Genomic DNA, 24,707 nt, shown 5'->3' with positions numbered 1-24,707 from the left:
TTTGTGGACTGGTCATGTAAAAAGTGGGATTTGCAGCTAACCAGTCACTTCGATGCAGTTTGGATTCGCCAATGTCTTGGGCTAGTTTCCGGATTTTATAGCGGTCCAGTCACACGGGGCACATACCGTTTTGGTAAAGGGATCTGGCAAAAAGTTACATGGTGGTATGTCATGTCAGATTGGCTCAAAAGAGACAAGAGGATCCTCCTGTGAACCAAGACCCAAAGGTCCAGCGAATCGTTTCTCATTAAGTTATTAAGTTATCAGATGATATCTGTGGATCGTCCCATATGCAATAGACTGCATTGATTCAATGGATCATCAAAGTTCAGGAGGGCCCAAGCTGCCCCTAAACCTTCTTTCTGGCCTTTGTTGAAGACCTTTTGGTGTGTTTGGTCCAGAAATAATTTTACAGAATAAAGCTAGTAAAGTTGTTTTTCCCCTCTGGCTATGTCATAAGTGTTTTAATAGATGCAGGTTCCACCTCTGTCTTTGTCATGCGCTGCTGTAAATGAATGAAAAGGTGATTTGCGCAAGTGTGAACAGATGCTTTAATGCAACAAGGCAAACAATGAGGAGACATTGGTACTTAAGCAACACTATGCATTAGACCAAGGGTGGGCAATTAATTTTCCCGAGCGGCCACATGAGAGACTGTGACTGTTGTGGAGGGCCGAACCAATAGGCTGAAATGAATTAAGCTTAAAATTAAGATCAACATATAATAATTATAGTTGGTATGAATTATTTCACTCAATATTGAGCAGAATTAAGTATGCCGACATTCCCCTATATACCATTTGAACCCGAATACAGCCTCTTCTATATATCATGAGGCCCACGCAGCCCCCCCATGTCCAGCACATGATGCCCACACAGCCTCCCCATGGCAAGCATGAGAGCCCGATAACCTTCCCATGTCCACAGTAAGACCCCCATAACCTCCCCATGTCCACAGTAAGACCTTTATAGCCTCCTCATGTCTGCAGTAAGACCCCTATAGCTTCCCCATTTCCACAGTAAGACACCCATAGCCTCCTCATGTCCACAGTAACACACCCATAGTCTCCTCATACCCACAGTAAGATCCCCATTACCTTCCCATGTCCACAGTAAGACCCCCATAACCTCCCCATGTCCACAGTAAGACCTTTATAGCCTCCTCATGTCTGCAGTAAGACCCCTATAGCTTCCCCATTTCCACAGTAAGACACCCATAGCCTCCTCATGTCCACAGTAACACACCCATAGTCTCCTCATACCCACAGTAAGATCCCCATTACCTTCCCATGTCAACAGTAAGACCCCTATAGCCTTCCCATGTGCAGCCAAACATTCCAATACATAAATAACTAAAAAAAAAAAAAAAATCACATACTCACCTTGGTCCTGTTCCCACAGCACTCTGCTTCTGTTCCTATCTCTGTGTCTCTGATGCGCTGACTCTCCGCAGTACACAGCTGACGCGATGAAATGAAGTCATTGCGTCAGCTGTTTTCACACGCTGATTGGTGGAGGAAGTGGCCGGAGGCCCCTCCTCCACAAATGCAGTCAGCGTGGAGATAGACAGCGGAGACAGTGAGCGGGCGGGCATGGTGCGGACTGGTCTGCATTAGACTAACGTAAGAAAAATCTACATAAACGACTGTCCACACATATTGTCACGGGACTACCACAACTGAGAGGAGCCAGAAGACGGCAGCGTCTCATTTCTCCTACTCCTGCATGGAGTAGAAGCACTTTACCTACATATTAAACGGTGCAGGTTTCTTTTAGCAGTGCAGGGGTTAATCTGCTCAGCTGAAGCTTTTCTACATTAAAGGCCTCGTCACACACAGCGATCTCTGTAGCGAGATCGCTGATTTTGTAACACATCAGCGATCTCGCCAGCGAGATTGCTGTGTGTGATGGGGATCAGCGACCGGCCCCCTGCCGGTTATCGCTGATCGTGCAGCATCCGCCAAGGCCGTTTTTCGATCAGCGACTCCGGTTTCTAATGTAAACATCGGGTATCCAGGAGCCGCGCGGCTCTTAGATACCCGATGGTCACCTTGGAAACCAGCGTGTACACCGGTTTCCAAGGTAAACAGCGGGTATCCAGGAGCAGCGGCTCCTGGATACCGACGTTTACATTAGAAACCAGCGTCCAGCGTCGCTGGTCCTGATCGCTGGGGCGGTCTATGTGACAGCTCACTAGCAATCAGCCTAATGATGTCCCAGCGATCCCATCATGTCGGATCGTTGGTGGGATCGCTGGGACATCGTTATGTGTAACAGGGGGGCGTAAGGCGCAGCTGTTCACTGTAAGCCTCTCCCATCTCCTAAATAATATGGGCCCTGGCAAGCACTCATTGTCAGAGTTAGCTTCATTTGAGAAGGATTTGGGACCTACACCTATTACACTTATAGTATGTCCAGTTGGTATGGCATAAGTTCCACTACCTCTACAAGCCCTCTTTTTTTTTTTTTTTTTTTTTTTTTTTATTTAAGCAGCCCATCCCCCTTGTAAAATAATAATAAAAAAAGGTAAAATAACTCCACATCCTGCATTGGTTCCATTTCGGCAGTGTCTGTATTTGCATTACATTGGCTGCAGGGCTCCCATATCATAACAGTCGGCAGCTGCTATTGGTCTCTTGCGCTCTTACTTCCCTTGGATGAATGTCAGATAGTGATGCGTGAACGTGCTAGGATAAGGTGTTATCCGATCATGCTCTGGTGCTATCAGAGTGAATATGTTTGAGTCCCCGCAGCTGCATGTCTCACGGCTATTAGACAACTGCAACACATTCAGAGATTACCTGCTTGTTAGGCAATCCCTGCATGTGTTGTAGCTGTTGAACAGCTGTAATGTCGGATGAGGAAGAAGTGAGCGCACAGCAGCCTTCTAGCGGCTGCTGATTAGCTGCAGGCCTCACGTGGCACAAAAAATTCCATGCAAATCCTGGCAGATCTGGTGCCGGCATGGCTGGAAAGGCGTTGGAGCATATGGTGTGTTTTTTTTTTTTTTTTTTTTTTTTTGTTTGCAAGAGGATCGACTTAGTTTACAAAGTGTCCACATAGTAGACTGACACCTTTTTGGAGCATATTTCTTGCTGCTAGTTGTCACCCCGCTCGCCATTTATTGTATGTGCAACCATGTACAGCTGATAAAACCTGCAGACACTACAGCGACTTATGTGAGCAATGGGGCTTTTTGACGCTTCACGGGTGACGAGTGACGATGCTCTTTGGGAGTTGGCACTGCAGTTGCGATATTCACACCCTGTTCATCAGTATCTCTGCGCGCTCACAAGCTGCTGCAGCTTATTGATGTGCTACAGGAGATTCAACAATTCCCTCCGCATCCTCTGCTCTTCTGTACGAGGAGTGCTGACTCCAGTCTGTTTGTCACAACTGCATTGCAGGACCTCCCAGCAGTATAAAGTGTCTGTACTTCTCACTGCCGGCTTCATATATTGTAGGGGTGTTATTTGTGTAATGCACAATTCATTCTCACACCTTTTTTGGAGTACCCCTCAACCCACCCCTTGCTTTTTGTTTTTTGTTTTTTCCCCAAAAATCTTAACCGCTGGTGTAGAGCTAGACTGCTGACCGTGAACAAAGGACCTGAGCAGAGTCAAAAAAGGGTCTGAATCTATTTAACCTGATAAGGGGGAGAACCATGAAAAATGAATGTTTCGGGGGACAACCCTTTTGTTCGAATGGTCGTGTGATTTGTGTTTCTCATGCTGTCTGCATTTCATTAGGACGAGGACTTTCTTGCTGTGACCGAGGATCCGGCAGCAGTTGGGCGCTGCATTGCCCTATAATTTTAATATATACAGTTTATATATATTTTTTTTTTTTTTTACATTGCGTAAAAAAAAAATTATATGTGTTTGTCATTTGCCTCAATAAAAGACCATATCTACTACAGTGAAGGGTCTTCATTTTAGAGAATTGTCCATAATCTTAGTAAATTAACTCCCAAACAAAAGTTCAGATCTTTCTCTGGCCGGTTGACCTGAAGTCACTTTTTTAGGCTTTGTACCCAAAGGTAAAATTTGCAGCTACTAGTCAGCACTGCAAAATCTGCAACAACGCTCCCCCCCCCCCACACACACCTACTGTTAATTACACAGGTATCTTTTGTCACAAAAGGTTCTTTAAACCCCCCCTCGGGCACTTGTACCTCCTACACTTGGACTCCCACCTTTACCAGAACCTCCTGATGGTATGTCATCCATGGATGTTCTCCTAAAGTAAAGCAATGGCAGGATCCAAACATCAAGAGAGCAATTATCAGCATTTCACAAGTTGTTATAGTTGTTTTTTTTTTAACACTTTTTTTATTGATTAAATGCACAAAGTTTATACAAAGACTCAATATTTCTAGAGCTGAACCTTATTTCTCCAGATCACTGCCCTTCATCCCCTGGCAGCTGGATATCTGCTTCTGCGCTGGATCCTGGGTGATGATAGACCATTATTGTCTGATCAGAGCTTGGGGTTTATCACAATTTTTTTTGCTTGTTGCTTTGTTGGAGCACTGATCAGATTCTCAATGGAATAGAGATCTAGGGGAATTTCCTGGCTGTGGACCCAAAATGTCATTGTTTTTGTTGACTGAGCAACTTGGAGACCATATCACTACGCAAAAGTGATGACCATCATGTTGGGGAAAAAAAGCATGGTCACCACATGGCCCTTGTATGGTTGGGAAAATTTGTCCTAGGAGGATGATTTGATTCCATGGCCATGTTTTTAGGCAGAATTGTGAGTGAAATCCTCTCCTTGGATAAGAAGCCCCACACATGGATGATCTCAGGAGGCTTTACTGTTGGCATTGTGAGCAGATTGCGGGATGCAGTGACGAACAGGAGGCAGAACAAGAGTTAACAGATTTATTAGCAAAGGGATTACTCCATGCAGGGAGGTGATGGGTAAACAGGGATATGGCAGGAGGAAAAGGCCCAGGATAATAAGGGCGGTTTAAAGGGGGTTTTACACATAGCGATATCGCTAGCAATATCGCTAAAGGGTCACCGATTTTGTGACGCAGCAGCGATATTGCTAGCGATATCACTATGTGTGATACTTGCCTCCGACTGGCTCCCCCGCTGTCTGTCGCTGATCGTGCGAGATCGGCCGGGTCCATTTCTTGTCGGGCGCTTCGCGCTGACGAGTGACGTGTGTACGCGGGCGGGAGGACGTCAGCATCGCTGCGTGTGAAAGGTAAGTAACAACCGCTGCTGCGTCGCTATGAGATCTGCCTGTTTGGCAGCTCACTAGCGACCATTTAGCGATGCACCAGCGATCCTGACCGGGTCATATCGTGGTCGGATCGCTAGTGCATCGCTAAATGTAACGGGGCCTTAAGGCAAAAATGGCAATAGATAAAGCAACTGTTCATGAGGGGTTAAACTTATCAGTCCGACGGCTTCTTAGCTGAAGAGTCCTAATGTTCAACGGTGGTGCCTTCGCAACCGGCGCGTGATGATTCTGGGGTCTTCCTGGAGAAGTTGAAGATCCGGTTCCTAACTGTGGCGACGAGTCCTCGCTGTCTCGTGCTGGGTCCTGGGTCTGGATTTGTCGTGCGGAGGGGAGAGTAGTCTGTGACTCTGCCCAAGCGTGGTTCAGCTTGGCAGAAGACTGCGGGTGAGGTAGGACACAGTTGCATAAAAGTCACCCTGTCTGTCTCAGGTGGCATGCGCGCAGCACAAACCGGCCCAGAGCGTCTGGCACTTTCAGATGTAGAAGCCAGCGGGCACACAGCAGATCTCTGCTCTGTCAGTGTACTTGACAGTCAGGGGTCTATAGTGCGGGCCTGTGCTGTCACGTTGCTCGAAGGACAGAGCACCAACCTTCCCCTGCTGCGTGCACTGTCTTCCCGCCAAGTCTCCTTTCCCCTTCTCGCGCACAGCCCCTTTTATATAAGACACACCCCCTGTTGAATAGTGCAGAGGTCGGTCCAGGACGGAAAGCTTTCCCCCGGGCAACAATGGTGACAGCCTCGACAGTTCTGGAACCGGCACAAGAGAGGCATCCCCAGTCCGGTACATCATCTTCTTACAGCATTACAGAGACTCATGGTAGCGTTCCCCTTTTCTTCTCCTGATAATCCTTCTTCCACATGTCACAAATAGGTTCTCTGATGAAGCCTCCTTCAGACTAACTTTACCCAGGTCCAATACCTGTTCTTCCTGCAAAGTTATTTTTCTCTGAAGCCCCTTTCAGACAATTTGGGATATGTGTAGAAGAATAATTGTCTGGAAAAGAAAATGTGGCCTAAGATTTTGGATCTCTGTCTGAACTCTGATATGACTGGCTCTTTTTGCTCATCCGCACATCAGACTAGAGTCTGTAAATCGGACCACACTAGCACATGCTGTGGCTTTAGTCTTTTTCTTGCAGACGTTAGACTGTGTGGAATATTGACAACGTGCACTGGCACATCAGCTATAACAGGTGTGCTCTCCATGCTTGGTCCATAGTGCCGACATCTGATTTTAAGGGCTTGTACAGATGAGTATATATAATTGCTTTCACTCCTAACAGGACAGATTTTCAGGATTTCCTTTGTGCGTTTCATATGGCTTTGTCAGTGCATTAAGGAATCCCTACAGATGTTCTCTCAATGGAATATCCTTCAATTCTGACCTGTTGTTGGGACTTGAGGGCTAAATTGCCCTTGTGCTGTCTGTTGTCTATAAATAATTTAGCTATTTTCAGTCTCTTTTGAGATGAGCCACTTTCAGTCCAGTTTCTTAGCTTATATTTATGAAGAAATTATCTCTGATCACATCGGTTTCAAAGGCTTAAAGAGGAACAACAGGACAAAGCAACACTTGTTAGGTGGAGAACTTTCAGATATGTCTTCATGGTTTGGGCACTTTGGTACCAGTCACCAACTGTGTGCATTCATTGTTTGAAGAAGGTCCTCCAATGCTTCATCATGAAAATGCCCTGATGTACTGGAGGCTCATTATAAAAATGTTTTAGGTGGCTGGAAATAGTTGACCAAGCCTGCACCTAGTCATGCCCTCCCTATGATGGTGGGCCAGATGCAAGCCAACTAATCCCATGGTGGCTGTATGGACAGATAAGGTCTCCTGAGCCAAGTGCTGGAGTGATGGAAAGTATGCCTGTGGCTCCAGAGGACATAAACCATAGGCAGCCTGACTGTCGCTGTATTCTGGGGATATTCTCCCGTGTTCTGTATGGCTCCACAATAAGGTCTCCTATTTGTAGGCATTCACGTGTGTGTGTGTGCGAAAAAAATTAGCAAAATGGAAAGAAACACAAAAAGTTAATGAACTTACAAATATTTTTTTTTAAAAAACACATTGGAAAAGGCTAAAAACGCTCAGCTTTGCGGAAATTTATGAGCATACTGCGTTTTTAGCCGCTAAGCGATTCCTGAGCGTTTAAAAACGCATGCATTGGCACAAAAAGCCAAAAACGCATGCAAATTAATTTGAAGCTTCTTTTAAGTGTTTCTGCAGCGTTTGAGCCGGCACAAACGCTGCGGAAACGCTTAAAAAAAAAAAAAATGCAACGTGGGCACACAGCCTCAAACTTGTCCCGTGGGAATACTTTACCAGAGAGCATTCCAAAAAAAAGTGGCCAATTTGTAAAACAATTTAAAAAAAAAAATTAAAAAAAATGTAACAAAAAAAAATTCGATTGCTTGCGAAACAAGATAAAGTGAGACTTTGGAGCAATTTTGTCCATGTTAAAAAAAAAACAAACAAAACAAAACATAAAAAAAAACAATGCCTCACTTTATCTTGATCAGCATTTTAATTTTTAACTTTTTCTCTACACTTTTTTTTTTTCTGTCTATTCTTGCTACAAAAACTTGTCCATTTTTATTTTATGAACGCTCGTTGATTAAAAGTACTGTATGCCAACGGGATATGGTTGTGTTGTGGTTTCTTCTGTGTGTGTGTGTGTGTTTATTTTTTTTCTGTTATCTAACCTTTTTAAATCTTAAAATTGTTTTCCTGTTTTTTGTTCTCCCCACCACCCCCTCTATTTCTCCCCTCTATTTCTTGACAAATTGGACTGTGTACATTGAACATCAGTCTCATTAGGAAAGGGGGGAGCCAAAGGGAAACCTGTTCAGAAGATATGATAATTAAGCAGGTGCCGGATATCGTAGCTTTGTCTGAGCGTGAGAATCGGAGCGGGCGCAGAATAGACGGGGCAGTACTTCAGGCAGAAGCGTTTCTTCTTAACCTGTTGACAGCAGTGTCAATCATTGTCATGCATGCTGCTGCAGGGGCCCGAGACGCAATGTACCACTATCCAGCTGCATGGAAAATGAGCGAGAATAAAGCGCGAGAGCGGATTTGCCCGGTGCTGAATTAGCTTGTTGTGACACCGGCTGCCTTATATGGGCCGTGAAAGGCATAGAGCCGGGATAAGCTGTAAAGCGCCAGTCTGGTGCAGACAGTCTGCTGACTCAGGCTTGACCTCCCCATTGGGAAGCACCCTTGACTGCAGTCTAAGCTGTCTCATTGAGATTCAGGGCACAGCCAGAGCGTCCGCAGCTGTATGCTGGAGGCAAAGGCTGAGAACACATCCAGAGAGTGTCCAGAAGAAGAAAAATTAACAAAGAGCTGGCCCCCTTCTGCACCACTGTGAATAGACAGACCAGGCAGAGGTCCTCGTCTCTTGGTGCGCATATTGGGAATGGCATTTGCATAATTTTTTCCTCCCCCCCCCCCCCCAAAGTGGTCTAAAGCCTAATGCGACCGGCAACTGGATTTCCAATTTTATATCCGTCTCGAAAGGAAAGTGAGGAAAAACTACCGTACTTTATTGTATTGAGATACGATCAGTCAGTTCCGAAGCCATTCATCCTTTTTAATCATTCGTGCCAAGTTTTAGAAGTTAGTGTCTCAAAAAAATCTATTGGGAGTACGTAAATAAAAAAAAAATGCAAAAACTTAAAGAATATCAGTTCAATTATAGATAAAATTTATGGAATGGTAAAAAAAAATCTTAGCATAGTAAGAAAAAAAAAACTTAAAAGGCAAAAAAGATGAACTTGGCTTTAAGTTGCTTTACTTTATTTTTTTGCCAAATGCATGAATATACGGTAACTCATAGAGAATGTCACAAAATTAAGTGCTCATTATTTGTTGCATAATATTATTTATTAATAATAATAATTTACATTTTTTTACATAAATTTTATATACATGGATATGTGTTTTGTGATTTTTTTTTTTTTTTTTTTAATTTTTTTTTTTTAGCAAAGTTTACAACTTTTTGGCCTAATTCCAAACAGACATAAAATCAGTCCTACTGGAGGTACTAGAAAAATATTTTCACAAAAACTTTGCAACTTTTTAAAAAGTTGCAATATATGAAGAAGACCAAACACCTGGACACCCTAAACCTCGCCCACAATGACGATTGGGGGGGGGGGGGCAAAAAACTAAACAGGAAAAACACATCAAATTTATAGGTGAAAATTTGAAAACTTAAGGTGCGAGAGCAAAAAAAAACTTCAAGGGCACCTAAGGCACGGATGCAATAATGTATTGGACCCTTTTTTTTTCCCACAGGATGAAATAACCGCAGTTGCAGGAGATTGAAAATCTCTGTACTTTGCTTTTAGATCCGAATTTACCGTAAAAAAAAAAAAGTGAAAAGTAGCCACAAAACAGAAAAATTTAGAATTGCTAAAGATGCAAATTGCATTGCGAGAATAAACTCTAGTAATCTTTGGTTTTTTTTATTTGTGTTTTCTTCCAACTGTTCTTATATTAAGTGCGCGCTGATTTTTCTTAAATGGCTCGGTACAGCAACAAGCGAGGAGCAGTTGGTAAATAAAGATGGATATTCTTTTGTTTTGCTGGTACTCGCTGCTCGTTATACTCCACTTACTCAGTGAGCTTCCCAGGGAGTGGCAGCTGTTTCTTATGTTAGGTACTCTATCAGGGCCAGACAGCTCCAATTCAGGAAGGCATTGTTGGGGGGTGTGGGGGGGATGCATTCTTGTTAAATTCTCAGTAGGATTAACTTTTCATATGCCAAGAGGGCAGTGGTGTCTCTAGACTCCTACCATGGAAAAAAAAACCAAAACAAAGATGCATTATTTCAGCCCCTGCATGTGATTTGCCCCTTCCCCGCAGCTTCCCTTGTATAAAGTTTGTTTTGTATAAGAAAATTATTGCGGCACATGTACTAAGGGGAAAAAAAAACATTTTAACTTGAACGTTCAGATTATTTTTTTTTCAATTTATACTGTCAAAATGTAATAAATTCCAAATTTTTAAATTAAAAATGTAAATATTTACATTTTAAATTTTCCTTTTTTTGTCCCCAATTTTTATTAATCTATTAGTATGTATAGACCTGTTTAAAAAAAACAACAAAAAAAACGTAGGATGGGAAAAGCAAGCTAAAAACAAAGTATAAATTTGATACTCCGGCAGGAAGGATACTTACAGATAACTGAAAAGAAGGGGGAAGGGGGGATCAAGCGCAACAAAGACGGGATTGTTCCAAGACTTTTTCATCTCTGTAATCTGTGTCGTGTCTATTGTGAAAGGGCCTTTCTGGCCTAAGCCTTTTTTTGATTTATATATGTATGAATAGGACACTTAAGACAGACAAATAATTAAATGAAAAACTGAATGAAAATATTCAAGTGGCGACACAAGATTATTGTTTTTAATTTTTTGTCTTAGAATTTATTTGAAATTGTAACTGAAGGAAGAAAAAATGAAATTGCAAAACTTTTTAACAATTTTTAAATCAGATTTTTGCCTTGGATTTTAGACGCAGAAACCTCTGAAAAGTTGAGCTGTAAAAGTTTGAAAAGACGTCGTCTTTAATGGTTTTTAATTTTTCTTCCTTCGGAGATATTCTGACGGACCGTTCTTGCTTATTAAATCTGTTCCGCAGATTAGCAAATTGCTTTTAGTTGTATAAAGTACTTGCCTTGCAAAATGTAAATGAAACGCAAAAAAGTTCTCCATATGTCACAGTGAAAAATGACAATGGCAGAAATAATACATTGGACATCTGCTTGGAATCGTACATTTGCTGTGCATTTAAGGATCAGATGTTGCAAAACATACACTGTATTATTTATCTCTGTATAAGAAGCAGTTTGACTTCCTTTATTGAGCCACCCTACTGTCATCTCCGCGGGCGTGAAATCACCAGCCGAGCAGTCTGTTTCTCATATCAAGATGCCACACAAAGCAGGATTTTGGGTCGGATACAGAGTTGCATATTTTGGGCTGAAAGACTCTTATCAAATCCTCAAACTCTTTGAAAGTCTGATCACGTGACGGACTTGTTTTTGAGAAGATGGCGGAAGATTCCACATTCATGGTTCCCATATATTATCTTGACTTTTTTTAGAGTTGGGTAGGCCCACCAGAAGCCCTGGGGAATTGGTGGGACTTTGCCTCCTACCCAGTAAGACTAAAAAAAACCATCAGAAGATGAGCTGATGTTGGAGACGGGCCCACCAGAAGCCCTGGGGAATTGGTGGGACTTTGCCTCCTACCCAGTAAGACTAAAAAAAACCATCAGAAGATGAGCTGATGTTGGAGACGGGCCCACTAGAAGCCCAGGGGAATTGGTGGGACTTTGCCTCCTACCCAGTAAGACTAAAAAAACATCAGAAGATGAGCTGATGTTGGAGACGGGCCCACCAGAAGCCCAGAGGAATTAGTGGGACTTTGCCTCATGCCCAGTAGGACTAAAAGTCCCATCAGAAGATGAACTGATGTTGGAGACGGGCCCACTAGAAGCCCAGGGGATTTGGTGGAACTTTGCCTCCTACCCAGCAAGACAAAAAACCATCAGAAGATGAGCTGATGTTGGAGACGGGCCCACTAGAAGCCCAGGGCAATTGGTGGGACTTTGCCTCCTACCCAGTAAGACTAAAAAAACCATCAGAAGATGAGCTGATGTTGGAGACGGGCCCACCAGAAGCCCAGGGGAATTAGTGGGACTTTGCATCATGCTCAGTAGGACTAAAAGTCCCATCAGAAATCAGAAGATGGGCTGATGTTGGAGACGGGCCCACTAGAAGCCCAGGGGATTTGGTGGGACTTTGCCTCCTACCCAGTAAGACTAAAAAAAACCATCAGAAGATGAGCTGATGTTGGAGACGGGCCCACTAGAAGTCCAGGAGAATTGGTGGGACTTTGCCTCCTACCCAGTAAGACTAAAAAAAACCATCAGAAGATGAGCTGATGTTGTAGATGGGCCCACCAGAAGCCCAGGGGAATTAGTGGGACTTTGCCTCATGCCCAGTAGGACTAAAAGTCCCATCAGAAGATGAGCTGATGGAGACACAAAATGTGCACATAATCTCTCTGGATTTGGGTGAGAGCAAATTACTTCACATGGTGAGGCCAAAGATCCCAAAGGGCATGGTGTCCGTTATGTAACTAGCACTGGTTCCCCTGCACAGTATGATAGAATAATTTAGTGTTAAAATCCATTTTTTGAAGCAAAGATGCTGACGTACTATCAGTGGGAGGGGAAGAAGAGAGAGTAGCTGCAGGGGAAGAGAAGTACATAGACAAAGATGCTGCTATTTCTGGTGTTTTGTCTCCTTCTAGTGCAGTATTACAACTACACTGCTAGTCCTGCTGTATAATGTTCTCCATGCCACAGCTGCTTCTGGGGAGCAGGAGCTTCTTTATCTGTGTGTGCTGTGCATGGGAGACAACCTAGGCTACAAGTTTATAAAGTGTTATAAAGTGACCAGAAATAAAGCAGTTTATCCTGAGTGACATCATAGTAATGTGCATAAGAAAGTAAGGGCCCCAAGTGATCAGACATATATGACCTATCCTGTGGATAAGTGTTAATTGCAGTTGTGGGACAACCCCTTAAAAGGAATCTGTCAGCAGTTTTTTGCTATTTTAATCTGCGAGCAGCATGACGTAGGCACAGAAATCCTAATTCCAGTGATGTCCCTTTCTAGGCTGTGTGCTGTGCTTTCAATATAATCAGTGTTTTATCAGCAGGAGATGATCACCAGAGGACTAGGTCTCACAAGAAAAACAGTTACGTTAATCTATGTAGCCGCTCCCCCACCAATGATTGTCAGCAGGCTGACCATGCATAGTATAAACAGGAAGCTAACAATCAGGGGTGTGGGTGGGGTAATACAGAGCTCCGCATTCCGAGCACTGCTACATCTACAACAGAGAAAATAAGGATTCTATCAAAACCTTACCAAGTAGCCTAGTAAGTGACATTGCTGGAATCTGGGTCTCTGCCCCTACAATATAGAACTCTCTGATTCCATAGCAAAAATCTGCTGATAGATTTCCTTTTAAAGCGCTTTCACTTGATGGGCTCACATATAAACACATATGCCACTTACAGATTTTCAATAGCACCTGCATGCAGCATACCCGTTATTTCAGGTCACCCTTAGTTTTATTCCTCAAGAACAAAAAAAATATTTCCTGGCACTTATGGCCTTTTATTTTTTCCCTGCAGCTTTCCCCTCTGCTGGCTCCATTTTTAACATTTTATTTTAACGGTTTGTGAGTGTAGACTAGCATCTAAAATGTCTGCCATATACAGCACCCAAAGGGGAGCAGGAATTCTTCAGGTCTGTCTTATATGCAGCACATGTAGGACAGTTCCCAGCAGTGTAGCTGTGCATCCAGCACAAGGGTGAGATAAAGCTCTTACTATAGAGTAGTAGCAGATTCTGTGTCTCTTTGATCCTCTTTTTTTTTTTCTCCCCACCTACCACTCATCCTCTTAATTTTGGGAAATTTGGAAAACACTTATAGGACATTCATTAGCAAGGTGGCTTTATGCCACTGCTCCCCCTCACAATTATTTCTCCCTGTGAGTGACTGATGGCCTCCATGCAGTCACTGTTATGATGGGACTGCCGGCACATTGCATGTTTTGCCTGAGATTTCTTATGATCCTATCATGATGAGGACTGTATGGAGAATGTTGTGATTAGAAGGCCTAAGGCAAGGCCAGACTCGTGGTAGTGATGCCCTGCGGGACTAGTCCTGATTTATTTGAAGAGCTGTGGAATACGTTAGTGAGCCACAAAAAGATGTTACTAGAATAGAGAAATTGGCATGTATAGCGTCATCGTAGTGTTTGCTTTATAGTTTTATTATGCATTGTGTGTTTTTTTTTTTTTTTTCTGAAGCGGCCGACTCGCTTACTGAAATTTTAAGGGAATGCTATATACGGGACACATTTTTCAGTCTCTAAAGCCCCTGTCACACATAGCGATCTCGCTAGCGAGATCACTGCTGAGTCACAAGTTTTGTGACGCAACAGCGATCTCACCAACGAGATCGCTGTGTGTGACACTGACCAGCGACCGGCCCCCCTGCCGGATATCGCTGATCGTCCTGAAATGGCCAGGACATTTTTTTTGATCGCTGGTCTCCCGCTGGCCAGCACGCATCGCTGCGGGAGATCAGCGAGCAGGAGCTGGTAACTAAGGTAAACATCGGGTACTAAGCGGCGCGCAGCGCTTAGAAACCCGATGTATACCTTAGTTACCAGCGCGCTGGTGCAGGGAGCTGGTAACCAAGTACACATCAGGTTTCTAAGTGTCGCGCGCTGCTTAGAAACTCGATGTGTACCTTGGTTACCAGCTCCCTGCACCAACGCGCTGGTAACTAAGGTACACAGTGGGTAACTAAGTGAAGTGCGTCGCTTGTTACCCACGTGTCGCTGGTGCTGATTGCTGGTGAAGTTGCCTGTTTGTCAGCTCACCAGCGATCATGTGGCGACACACCAGCGATCCTGACAAGGACATATCGTTGTCGGGATCGCTGGTGCGTCGCTATGTGTGACGGGGCCCTTACATATCCCTTAAGAAAACCCAGTGCTTATTTTGCATAAATTGTAAATTGACCCAAGGTTAAGTTGGTGGGAATGAAACTTCGAGCACCAACATCTTTTTGACCTGGACTGGGACCCTCGTTCCTGGGATTGGTAACGTTCACTTGGGTTGGACTCCCACCAATTGAAGAATTATGATTTTTCCTTGGAATATATACATGCATGTTGTGCACTGCTGAAACCTGGTTTGTAAGGTGTACTTTCAGGACCATAGCAGGGCCTTTGCCCAATCGGCTTTTGGCCAGGAGCATTGGGGACGAGCTGGTGGCTTTCAGATTAGAAAAGCTTGCTTTTAATCGATTCAGTCCCTTCCTGTCTCCAGTATCCTGTGGTAGGTTTATAGGGATAAAAACCACAAAGTATCCAACAGTCGGGTTCAGAGAATTGTGGTCATCCTTGTTGGGAAGTCTGGGGGTCTTGAACAACAGACTTCCGATGATCTAAACCGGGAGAGAAGTCAAATGTTATGCAAACTTATGCCATCCACTTTATCACTTGCATAGCATTTCCCAGCATCTTCTTCTGATCTGCTCAATTCGCATTGTTCTGGTTGTCTCATCCACCGATGAAGGCTTTTATCCAGACGTAGTAAAGAAATTCAGAACTAAAAGGCAAACCACAGTCTTGTTCTCCAGAGAGCCCACCGGACAATTGCTGCACCTTATCCAATTAGATCTTTGAGCAGCAATTCATTGCCTTGATTTTACTTTAAAGTTTAGCCTGTGAGAATGCCTGGCTAGGGCAAAGACAAGGGTATTTGCTTCCAGATCTGCAGAATACAAGGCTTTATGGGTCTTCACAGATAAAACATTTGCAATCAAACACGTAGACATTTTAGAAGTGGTCTCCAACTTCTGGTTCTTGGGCAACGCTGCCAAATTACAACTCCCTAAGGGTGACTGGGAGGTGTGGTTTTGCAACTGATGAAGGAGCCATTTGTAATTTTTAAAGGGGTTTTATGGTTTAAAAAGCAGAAACAGCTGATGGGGAGGGGGAAACAAGTTTTTTGAAAATTGAAATCCTTTTTAAGACTATGTACATGCAAACAGCAATGGTCATTTCCCCAAACCTACTTTCCGGTTTTAAATCGATAACCATTCGCAGTAAAACAAAATAGCTGCTGTCAGTGAAGTCCTTGACCTGTTTTGGTCAGCCCTGTCTTTGGTGTGGCAAAGCCTCATGAAATCTGATTACTTACTGGAGACCACTTACAGTCCGTTGAACTTTTGCACAACCAGGTTCTGAATATTTGCTGTGGACTGGAGTATTCGGACCTCCCAAAGTGGTCAGTGATCTTCTTAAATAATTTATAGGCCTGTTAAGACAATATGGTGAAGAAGATGTGATAATCCTATGGTGGGTCGCACGGTTTCCTTGGAGGACTGGGGCCCAGGGTTTGAATCCAACTCAAGTGAACATCTGCATAGACTTGATATGTTCTCTCCACATTTCTGTGGATTTCCTCAGTCTACTCTGATTTCTTCCCATGCTCCCAAATCCTACATTGATTTGGAATTTAGATTGTAAGCTCCAATGTGGACTTTGTACTGCTTTGCCAATTATATTGGCACTTATGAATAAATTTGATCATAAGAGCGGCTTCATTTTGACTTCATACAAGAGTCTCGTTCATTTTGATTTCATTGATGAATAAATGCAGTCGGTGCCTAAATCCTATGATATTGACATGTCCACCCTTGTCTTTTTTGTTTAGGTGAGTACATAAAGACCTGGCGGCCCCGTTACTTTCTCCTCAAGACTGACGGTACTTTTATTGGTTATAAGGAACGTCCTCAAGATGTCGACCAATTAGAAACCCCTTTGAACAATTTCTCTGTAGCCAGTAAGTATATATGCACTTTTATTGAACCCTATTTGGTAGAGAGAGATGTAAACTACTCCTGTATTCTGGCACCGCTTTTGGTGACCTATGGGCTCTTATAGGACTGTAGCTTGGCTTACCTCAACGAGTTATCAAGGTGCCAAACCATAAAGTTAGCTCTGCTGCTTCCGAATCTGACGTCACCTGAATGTCTAATACATCCACATAGAAGGCCTGTGTTGTTTTGTAATGGGTTAAGGTTTTTGGTGTCGATATCACCTCCTTCCTTTTTGGCTTTCCTCCTATTCTTTCTTCTCGACATCCACAGATAAGCTTCCTACTTTTGTTTATGGTCAGGACATTTATTAGCACTCTCAAAAGTCTGACATAATGAATGTCCTGTATTCCCATTTTTATTTTTTCTTGGCCGCCTCATAAACATTCTAAAAATTTCTGCTTTTATTTACACCATGTGTTCCATTTCCCGCAGGAAGTTGAATATTATTTAGAATTATTGTTTGTCTCGAAGTCAGTCCTGCTACTAGCGTGTAGAGGAAACGGGTCACTTCAGTGGGTTTACGGAAGATGTAATGTTGCGCCCATGGTGCTTCCTAAAAATGAAGATGCCAAAATCATCACTTGAAGCAGTAAGGCTGGTTTCACATTTGCGCTTTTGTGCGCTGCGCATCGTGCGCACCCGTGCGCATGCGCACTGCGCACCTATGTTTAACATGACGTGCGCATGGTCTTGCGCACACTTGCGTTTTCGTGCGCATGCGTTTTTTTTGTCTTTTGCGCCAGGCGCGCCAGACGCAACATGTTGGATTTTTTGGTGCGCCCTGTCTCGGCAAAAAAACGCATGCGCACGCTTGCGCACGGAATGCGCAAAAACAACACATTGAAGTCTATGGGAACGCATGCGTGCGCATGGTCTTGCGCACGGTTGCGTTTTTTTGCGCATGCGTTTTTGTGTGAAACAAGTCTAGAATGTTCTCTAGACAATGGAAAAAATGTCACACCTAAAAACGCATGTGCATAAAAAAACGCAAACGCATGCAAAAACGCATGTAAAACGCAAGCAACGCTGCGTTTTTTTAACGCATCAGCGTGCGTATGATGTTAAAAAAACGCGCGTTTGTTTTGCGTTTTTCTTTGCGTTTTTTATGCGCACGATGCGCTGCGCAAAAAAACGCTAATGTGAAACTAGCCTTATACAGTAGTTAGGTGGAAGTTTTGTCTTACTGCGATTGTCTCCAGACTTGGATTGAGTTTATTGGCTTGCATAAACTCCCAACTTTCAATGGTCCACATCTGTTGGGATTTGTGCTGCCTCGGTTCCACCAACTAATGGCCAGGACACAAAAGGGAGTTCCTTTCAGCTTACAAGTTCGTACAGCAAAAATAACTATCAAATGTAGAGGGTCTCAAACCAAAAAATCATATGAAAAAACCCTAAAAACGATGCTTTATTATTAAAAGACCAAAGGTCACACCACAAAGTGAACAAAACAAAACAACAACGTGTCCAATTAGTACCCAAATACAAAAAACATGTAATGGGGGTTTCCTAGGAGTCCCTATTGACGTCTAATGCTCAATCCTTCCTTGCCGCGGAGGTTGGCACCCTAGGGGGAACGTTGTGGCGCCCCCGCTCAACGGTGGCTGTCCCTATGGACCCTGATGAACCCTGCAGCCACTAGGGATCCCTTCCCCGATGCTAAAGGGGCCCCTATCATTAGACAGAGATCAACTATAATAAGGAGGACCCTAATCCCCAAAAGGATTAAAATCAAAGGAACACATTAATGTACTGGCATTAAAGTGATGGCATCTCAGTGACATGAGTCAAATAGATACAGTAGAGAAGGTCCACATCATATAGGGTATCCAATATCATTTACATGAGGTTAGATCAAAATGGCACAAAGATGCAAACTCCACAAATGGTCAATCACTAAATAGCCAAAGATTTGCATGCATAGTGACAATGAACATGCCACCTGACTAGAAATACGGTGCCAATAGATACATAATTCAAACACTCAGTGATCAATGCTGCAGATACTCATCATGTCAAACGCCTTCTGCCATGTACGTGAAGCGCCTCGACGCGTTTCGCCCCATCTGGGCTCATCAGGAGGGCCGGTCTCAATAAAAATAGTGTCCTGATGTGGTATAGTAGATGTGCTGGCATGATAACCCTTATTTTATAGTTACCGCCACAGCGTTCGCCAGCTCCGGACGCTATGAAGGGACACACCCCCTTAACACTACTGCGCATGTCCCGACTAAAAAAGGGACTCACCCATTGGTTGTAGAGTGTCTCATTCATTTCCTCACATCGAGTGCGCCTGTCATGATTTAGATAACGCCCCTGTCACGGATGTAAAGACAATCCCACCCTACCCCCGTATTATACTGCGTTTGATGATAGACGCGCAAAGTCCCGGGGGGTGGGTATGTGTTAATAAGAACATGTATTGATATTTAGTGTGACCTAGTTCCTAACACGCATGTCGCTCATCAAAATACCACAATAAGGGGCTTGCGTATATACAACCCGGAACTGATTGTATTATTTCCGGGTAGGTCAAAGGTGGATCTCACCGTGCAGAGCCACGGTCTCTCAAAAGCGCATTCACTGCATCCATAACCCAAAAGTGTCCACCGGGCGGGTTCCAGCTGGGAAACACCACCATCATGAATCCCTATTACTGCGCATGTCCACCATCGGCCATTCAAAGCCCGCATACGTAGCGGGTACATAGCACTCAATGGAAGCCGGCAGCAAGCATCCCGAACAAAGGCACAATAGGGACAGATGAACCCGATCCTCCAGTCCAGCAGAGCAGAGGCAATATGTAACGCTAGCACCACAAACGACATACAATGAATGCCCATGTTCGTCTCTTTGATTATAGTACGAGATGAAACGCATTCAATGTAGATCCATGATAGAAATCATCATGTTAGCAGGTGCATTCTGTCCTCTATTCATATATATATATTTGGCCAATGTGTACATCTATAATTGAACACCATATTTTATATTAGCAGAGCAGAGGCAATATATACTACTATCCTCATGGGTAAACATGCATTTTAATGCCCATGTTCATCTCTTAAATATGGTGCCAAATAAGACACCCTGTTAGTAGGTGCATTAAATCCTTTATTAGTGTATGTTACGCCAATACATAAATCTGTGATTGGCCAATATCAGACCTCAAACTACCTTGATCATCTGAGTGGTCTCAAGGCGGGGTGTCAAGTCCCTAGTAATATAAGGGGGAAAATTGAGTCATCAAAAGAATTTGTCATGGTAGATCCATGTAGGTCTTAAACCTAGACCTTAACAAGAATTTGGAAAACAGTCCAGTCTTACATTTGGTCCTCATAGGAATTATATCTGGGTTTAATGCAAAATTTGATATATAACAGACCCGTGAACAAGGATGAAGAATCACAAAAAACAGGCAAAGGATAGTTGTTCATTTAGTCCCCTTGGTTCACGACTCTCCATCCTGAATATCCATTCACACTCTCTTTTTAAGATGGTTTTATCTGTGTTGCCTCCTCTAGGGTTAATATTCACTACCTCAATAATCGTGAACCTGACCTCAGCAAGGGAATTATTGTGGACTAATAGCATGTGCTTAGCCAAAGGGGTGTCTCTCCCGTTCCTGATATCTCCCATGTGCTCGCCTACTCTACGTCTGAATTCCCTCTTCGTCTTCCCTATATAATCCTTAGGGCAAGAGCAAGTGGCTAGATAGATCACTCCAGTGGTCTTACAGTTTGAGAAATTGCGTTGGTAGAAGGTTTTCCCCGTGGCAGCACTACAAAAGAATTTGTTGGGCTTCATCCATCTACAGAGGCTACAGTCCCCACACTTGAAAAAACCGATAGGTTTCCTCTCAAGCCAAGTACCCTTCGGTTCAGGTCTCTTGTATTGACTATGTACTAGCATGTCTCTAATGGACTTCCCTTTCCTGAATGTGATGTTGGGGCGTTCGCCTATCAGACTTCCAATATCCGGATCTAATCTAAGAATATCCCAATGTCTTGTAATAATTCTCCTAACTTCTTGATGTTTATCATCAAATGTACCTATGATTCTGACTATTTCAGATGTATCCCTTTCCGTACGTTTCTGTAGGAGTTTCTGCCTATCCGCTCTTTCAGCAAAGTTTAATGCTGTATCCAAGACATGTGTCGGATATCCCTTTTCCCTAAATCTGTTATACATGTCACCAGCCTGACTATAAAAAAGATCTTTTCTCGAACAATTTCTCCTCAGTCTAAGGAACTGTTGTATGGTCAGGATCGAAACAACAATTTGAGATGTTCGTTAATGAGCTTAACCATAATGTTATTAATCTCAGATTCACCTTTGAAATTGAGAAGCAAGAACTGGCCTTCCTGGATATTAAAATCAGGAGAGAATCTTTTGGGAATATCTCAACGAGTATCCATCGTAAACCCACTAGTACCAACAGTCTGCTTCACTGGCAGAGTCATCATCCTGTCCCTCTCAAGAGAGGAATCCCTAAAGGCCAGTTCCTTAGACTGAGGAGAAATTGTTCGAGAAAAGATCTTTTTTATAGTCAGGCTGGTGACATGTATAACAGATTTAGGGAAAAGGGATATCCGACACATGTCTTGGATACAGCATTAAACTTTGCTGAAAGAGCGGATAGGCAGAAACTCCTACAGAAACGTACGGAAAGGGATACATCTGAAATAGTCAGAATCATAGGTACATTTGATGATAAACATCAAGAAGTTAGGAGAATTATTACAAGACATTGGGATATTCTTAGATTAGATCCGGATATTGGAAGTCTGATAGGCGAACGCCCCAACATCACATTCAGGAAAGGGAAGTCCATTAGAGACATGCTAGTACATAGTCAATACAAGAGACCTGAACCGAAGGGTACTTGGCTTGAGAGGAAACCTATCGGTTTTTTCAAGTGTGGGGACTGTAGCCTCTGTAGATGGATGAAGCCCAACAAATTCTTTTGTAGTGCTGCCACGGGGAAAACCTTCTACCAACGCAATTTCTCAAACTGTAAGACCACTGGAGTGATCTATCTAGCCACTTGCTCTTGCCCTAAGGATTATATAGGGAAGACGAAGAGGGAATTCAGACGTAGAGTAGGCGAGCACATGGGAGATATCAGGAACGGGAGAGACACCCCTTTGGCTAAGCACATGCTATTAGTCCACAATAATTCCCTTGCTGAGGTCAGGTTCACGATTATTGAGGTAGTGAATATTAACCCTAGAGGAGGCAACACAGATAAAACCATCTTAAAAAGAGAGTGTGAATGGATATTCAGGATGGAGAGTCGTGAACCAAGGGGACTAAATGAACAACTATCCTTTGCCTGTTTTTTGTGATTCTTCATCCTTGTTCACGGGTCTGTTATATATCAAATTTTGCATTAAACCCAGATATAATTCCTATGAGGACCAAATGTAAGACTGGACTGTTTTCCAAATTCTTGTTAAGGTCTAGGTTTAAGACCTACATGGATCTACCATGACAAATTCTTTTGATGACTCAATTTTCCCCCTTATATTACTAGGGACTTGACACCCCGCCTTGAGACCACTCAGATGATCAAGGTAGTTTGAGGTCTGATATTGGCCAATCACAGATTTATGTATTGGCGTAACATACACTAATAAAGGATTTAATGCACCTACTAACAGGGTGTCTTATTTGGCACCATATTTAAGAGATGAACATGGGCATTAAAATGCATGTTTACCCATGAGGATAGTAGTATATATTGCCTCTGCTCTGCTAATATAAAATATGGTGTTCAATTATAGATGTACACATTGGCCAAATATATATATATGAATAGAGGACAGAATGCACCTACTAACATGATGATTTCTATCATGGATCTACATTGAATGTGTTTCATCTCGTACTATAATCAAAGAGACGAACATGGGCATTCATTGTATGTCGTTTGTGGTGCTAGCGTTACATATTGCCTCTGCTCTGCTGGACTGGAGGATCGGGTTCATCTGTCCCTATTGTGCCTTTGTTCGGGATGCTTGCTGCCGGCTTCCATTGAGTGCTATGTACCCGCTACGTATGCGGGCTTTGAATGGCCGATGGTGGACATGCGCAGTAATAGGGATTCATGATGGTGGTGTTTCCCAGCTGGAACCCGCCCGGTGGACACTTTTGGGTTATGGATGCAGTGAATGCGCTTTTGAGAGACCGTGGCTCTGCACGGTGAGATCCACCTTTGACCTACCCGGAAATAATACAATCAGTTCCGGGTTGTATATACGCAAGCCCCTTATTGTGGTATTTTGATGAGCGACATGCGTGTTAGGAACTAGGTCACACTAAATATCAATACATGTTCTTATTAACACATACCCACCCCCCGGGACTTTGCGCGTCTATCATCAAACGCAGTATAATACGGGGGTAGGGTGGGATTGTCTTTACATCCGTGACAGGGGCGTTATCTAAATCATGACAGGCGCACTCGATGTGAGGAAATGAATGAGACACTCTACAACCAATGGGTGAGTCCCTTTTTTAGTCGGGACATGCGCAGTAGTGTTAAGGGGGTGTGTCCCTTCATAGCGTCCGGAGCTGGCGAACGCTGTGGCGGTAACTATAAAATAAGGGTTATCATGCCAGCACATCTACTATACCACATCAGGACACTATTTTTATTGAGACCGGCCCTCCTGATGAGCCCAGATGGGGCGAAACGCGTCGAGGCGCTTCACGTACATGGCAGAAGGCGTTTGACATGATGAGTATCTGCAGCATTGATCACTGAGTGTTTGAATTATGTATCTATTGGCACCGTATTTCTAGTCAGGTGGCATGTTCATTGTCACTATGCATGCAAATCTTTGGCTATTTAGTGATTGACCATTTGTGGAGTTTGCATCTTTGTGCCATTTTGATCTAACCTCATGTAAATGATATTGGATACCCTATATGATGTGGACCTTCTCTACTGTATCTATTTGACTCATGTCACTGAGATGCCATCACTTTAATGCCAGTACATTAATGTGTTCCTTTGATTTTAATCCTTTTGGGGATTAGGGTCCTCCTTATTATAGTTGATCTCTGTCTAATGATAGGGGCCCCTTTAGCATCGGGGAAGGGATCCCTAGTGGCTGCAGGGTTCATCAGGGTCCATAGGGACAGCCACCGTTGAGCGGGGGCGCCACAACGTTCCCCCTAGGGTGCCAACCTCCGCGGCAAGGAAGGATTGAGCATTAGACGTCAATAGGGACTCCTAGGAAACCCCCATTACATGTTTTTTGTATTTGGGTACTAATTGGACACGTTGTTTTGTTTTGTTCACTTTGTGGTGTGACCTTTGGTCTTTTAATAATAAAGCATCGTTTTTAGGGTTTTTTCATATGATTTTTTAAGTTCGTACAGCACCACAGATTGTCATATGGTACCTCCATATGGCACCATATACTTGAGTATTCACAAGAAGAAATGGCTCTAGAGCAAGAGTGGACAATTAATTTTTCTGAGAGCCCATAACTGTTGTGGAGGGCCGAAAAATAGGCTTAAATTTATTATGCTCGTTATTATTAACATATTATAATTGTTATATTATTATATCCCTTAATATTGAGCAGAATTAAGAATGCTGACATCACCCATATAACATATGAGCCTGCACACAGCCCTCCTATGTAAAGTGTGAGCCCCCACATAGCCTCCCTAAATACAGAAATACAGTGTGAGCCCCCACATAGCCACCCTATGTACTGTATGAGTATGTCTACTGCAATGATGGTGGACATTTGCCCCACTAAAGACCTTGACGTCTACCGCATTCATTCTTAATTACTGCTTGGTAGTGTCCATACTTAGGCTGGTTCCACATTTCCAACAGTCTGAATAAGGACCGCCATATCCAGACTGGCCGCCGCTCTCCTGACCTGAACTCTATAGCCTCATATATGTCGACGGGGCTGCTGAGTTTGGGTGAGTAGCTTT

The 24,707-nt window shown here is 43.4% G+C and overlaps 1 protein-coding gene across 3 annotated transcripts in view; it reads left to right on the top strand.

The window, feature by feature from the left end:
• Window positions 1-24,707, top strand: part of AKT1 (AKT serine/threonine kinase 1) — a 135,359-nt gene that overhangs the window by 46,929 nt on the left and 63,723 nt on the right. For 2 of the 3 annotated variants that reach the window (XM_073570455.1, XM_073570444.1), the window contains exon 3: window positions 16,580-16,708. In XM_073570455.1, coding sequence (XP_073426556.1) covers window positions 16,580-16,708 — 129 coding nt within the window. The remainder of the gene's footprint in view (window positions 1-16,579; window positions 16,709-24,707) is intronic. The other variant, XM_073570464.1, reaches the window with a different exon arrangement.

The sequence above is a fragment of the Dendrobates tinctorius genome, unplaced genomic scaffold (genome assembly GCF_039654945.1).
Source record: "Dendrobates tinctorius isolate UK_male_01 unplaced genomic scaffold, ASM3965494v1 ptg000006l, whole genome shotgun sequence".
Lineage (NCBI taxonomy): Eukaryota > Metazoa > Chordata > Amphibia > Anura > Dendrobatidae > Dendrobates > Dendrobates tinctorius.
The sequence above is the reverse complement of the archived record's forward strand: the minus strand, read 5'-3'. Positions and strand labels throughout refer to the sequence as shown.